This window comes from Notothenia coriiceps, unplaced genomic scaffold (assembly GCF_000735185.1).
Source record: "Notothenia coriiceps isolate Sejong01 unplaced genomic scaffold, NC01 NC01_scaffold00016867, whole genome shotgun sequence".
NCBI classification, from domain to species: Eukaryota; Metazoa; Chordata; class Actinopteri; order Perciformes; family Nototheniidae; genus Notothenia; species Notothenia coriiceps.
Window position 1 is genome coordinate 172556 of NW_011349568.1, and position 3514 is coordinate 176069.

The 3514-nt window shown below is 40.3% G+C and overlaps 1 protein-coding gene across 1 annotated transcript in view; it reads left to right on the plus strand.

The window, feature by feature from the left end:
* LOC104949885 (MAGUK p55 subfamily member 2-like) overlaps positions 1-3514 on the plus strand; it is a 10848-nt gene that overhangs the window by 1724 nt on the left and 5610 nt on the right. Inside the window, exon 4 of the mRNA XM_010776310.1 lies at positions 1-102. Coding sequence (XP_010774612.1) covers positions 1-102 — 102 coding nt within the window. The remainder of the gene's footprint in view (positions 103-3514) is intronic.

Here is a 3514-nt window from a genome sequence, read left to right on the forward strand (position 1 = left end):
GGCAACGACCCCAAAGTGCTGCAGGAGATGCTGAAGGAGGCGAGCGGCAGCGTGGTGCTGAAGATCCTGCCCAGCTACCAGGAGCCACACACACCCAGACAGGTCAGCACACATCAGGTCTAATACATATCCTGCTGCATATGCACAGTTAGACTCCTGTTTTAACTCGAACAACCCACCCATAAATACACATAATTGGAAGAAAAACGTTTACAGTGTATAAGAAGTACTTGTGCTTTACAGAGGACATAAAAGAAATATAAAAGGCAAGGCAATTCCAAGTGCTTTGCAACATAGGAAAACACATTAAAAGCATTAAGATAAAGTGCAGCAGAAACGCTTATAAACTGATATTTAAGTAGATTCAAAACGGTCTTTAAAAAGCCAGGAGAATAATGGAAACATTAAACAAGCTATAATAGAATAAGACAGGTATAAAATACAAGTCAAAGTGCAGTGTAGAATAATTCAACTAGAATGGCACTTAGGGAGCCCAGACCTCCTCTGATGGTGCTTTTTCCAGAGTCAGGAAGTCTTTCTCTAAAGCGTATTGTGTTCATGAGCTTTAAGTTTTAATTTGGAAACAATTGACGTTTAAGAAGATGTGTTGTGTTGTATTGCTTGGAGACATAAAACAATATTGTTAACTGTTTGAAAGTGGGCTTTCACATGAATTGTGCGGGTCGGAATCACATTTTTTGATTATTCCGACACCATAGGACACATGTTGCACACATTCCCTGTCTTGTAATGTTACTGAAAGTTAACATGGTGTATCAGCAACATGATTTTGATCCCCCCCAAAATCTTATGAGTTCTTCTGAGGTTGGTTAAATTAGGCACTTTTTGTAACCATAATCCTGGTGACAGACAGACAGGCTGAATAGAAAACCTCCTTGTCGACGGGTTATAAGACATAAAGTTCCCTAAATGTGAAAAATCAGTTTATGACAATGGATGCATGTTGTTTGTATCCATTTTGTGATTGTTAAGAACAGTTACCACAACTATAGCCGTGTTTAAAATGTCTTCCACATTAAATCTCAAGCTCTTTCAAAGTAAAACACCCTTGCTTTGATCAGCGATCCTTGAGTACACGGTGTGCAAAATGTTCTGATTAGTTGGAAAGGATACTGTCACTTCCATCAGTCAAGTAAGTGCCGCTCTCCGTCCCCCCCTGGCTCTCTCCCTGCAGCCTGTAACCTTGCATGCTGTGCCAAGGATCATATATCTAATTCTATAGCGGGACCTTGTACGTGACATTGGGTATTTTGCTTTGAAATCTGCTCTAGAGTTTTGTCACTTGAGCAATTGTATGCTCATATATTATGGATGACAAAAGTTAAGCCTTCCAGATGAGAAAGGAAAAGAGTGATCCCACAGACAGCTCGTGACGCTGGAGTCCTTGTACCTTTCATCATGTCCATGGTCGTAAAGTTCAAATTGTATTTTAGATTGTTTGAAATGAAATACTTTTTACAAGACATAGTTTTAAGACTGCTGAAAAAATCACGATGTGTTTTTTAGTGACTCTCCTCGGGTTATGTTTGCTCGCTTAGCTTTCTAAGAGCTGGAGGAGACTAGTCACACTGAAAATATGACCCAGTTTAGAGTGAGGTAAAGAGAAGGGTTATGTATCCTGGTGATGCCAATAGGATGGAAGGATGGAGCATTTTAGGATGCAGTACATACAGCTAAAAGAAAATTGGGCTCAATCTCCGTGACTGATTTGTCTCAGCGGTAGAGAAGAGGAACACAAGAGCTTGAAGAAGCTGTGCCAAATGAATTCCTTACACTACACCAAAATATACTAGAACATTATTTACAAGAAAATGATGTGGAAAGAAGGATTATTATCCGCACAGACATGCATGAATTTGAAGCACATTATTGCTGTTGGGTGCAAAGAATCACTGGAACTCAATGAAAAGGTTAAAAGTTTATTTTCCATTGGATGAGATGAGCCACTGGGCATTCGGTCAGTCCACCACTTTGTCCAGACTGAGTTATCTCATCAACTATTAGATGTGTTTCAATGAGAATGTGTACAGACATCCACAATGCCCAGATGAGGACCTCTGACTGAAGTGATCACCTGACTTTTAGCTAGCTACTGTAGGTTGGCATTTGTGTTTTTGAGTGAAAATCTCTCGAAAGATATTGATTGGATTGCCATTACACTTTCTAAACATCCACAGGAAGAATTGAAATACTTGTTTTGGCAGATTAACTACATTTTTAGACTAACAGCCCAATGCTTTGGTTTATGACAACTACCTGGATCTAATGCTATTTCCATTAGCCTCTGCTGTGCTTTGTATTCATTACTAGTTAGGAATTGTAAGCATTTTCACTGTAGACAATCTGTCTTACTCGCATTAGCATTTAGCTCAAAGCCTGTCACACAGATGACTATACACATTTGTATACACATGGCTAAATAGCAAATGTTATCATTGTCACTTTGGATTTTCTGCCCACTTGCTTTAGCATTTACCTTAAACCACTCACAGAGGCTATGTCTGTATACATGTTTATATATATGGCTAATTAGCACATTTGAGCTCTGTCCCTGTAAACATGATGCGATATTAGCATTAGCATTTAGCTTAAAGTACGCTATGGCTGTATATTCTTGTTACATGATTATTTTGGCTTCAAATTAGAGTTTAATATCAGGTACTTCAGCCTCTAGAGGAACTGTGTAATATTCATATGAAATGAAAAAATGCAAACTATGCCAAAACTGGAATTGGCAACTTTACTGATGACAGCAGTATAATATACAGTAGTTGTTCCTTCTATTCTGGTAAGACCTGTAGAAACTCTTGAGGAGCAGCCACAAATGCTTTTATGTTAGAAAGTGCCCTCACATTTCTTAGGGTCATCCACTTAAAGAGTGTGTTTTGAGGCATGGCTCTTTGGAACATTTCTAAAGGCGGAGACTTGTCTGTAAGAACACATTCCTGCTGTCTTCTGAGGACCTTCACTTTGTAAAACCAGAGTGTAAGTGTTTGTGTTTTGCCTTTCTTTTCTCTGGTCTCAGCTCCTGATATCAAAGTGCCCACTTGAGCACCTAATAGTGGCCGTCCGTCAGAGATGATAAAGAATAAATTGGGTTTGCTCACACGGTAAAGTGCTGTAGGAGAACGTCGAACTGTGCCAAGAGTTGCAATGATTCGAGTTGTTTGCAAAAGTTCTGTGTTTCACGCCTCGAGCCCTGCCATCGCATGGTGACTAAACTCAACTGACAGCTCCCTTTGTGTGTGTGTGTGTGTGTGTGTGTGTGTGTGTGTGTGTGTGTGTGTGTGTGTGTGTGTGTGTGTGTGTGTGTGTGTGTGTGTGTGTGTGTGTGTGTGTGTGTGTGTGTGTGTGTGTGTGTGTGTGTGTGTGTGTGGTAAGAGCTTGCAGCCTTTTTTCTATGTTCATGCATCAGTTCAGTACGAGGAAAGGCGTCAAGTGCAATGGTGGGGGGGAGGATGGGATGGTTGCCATGGCTACAGATTTTGGCTCT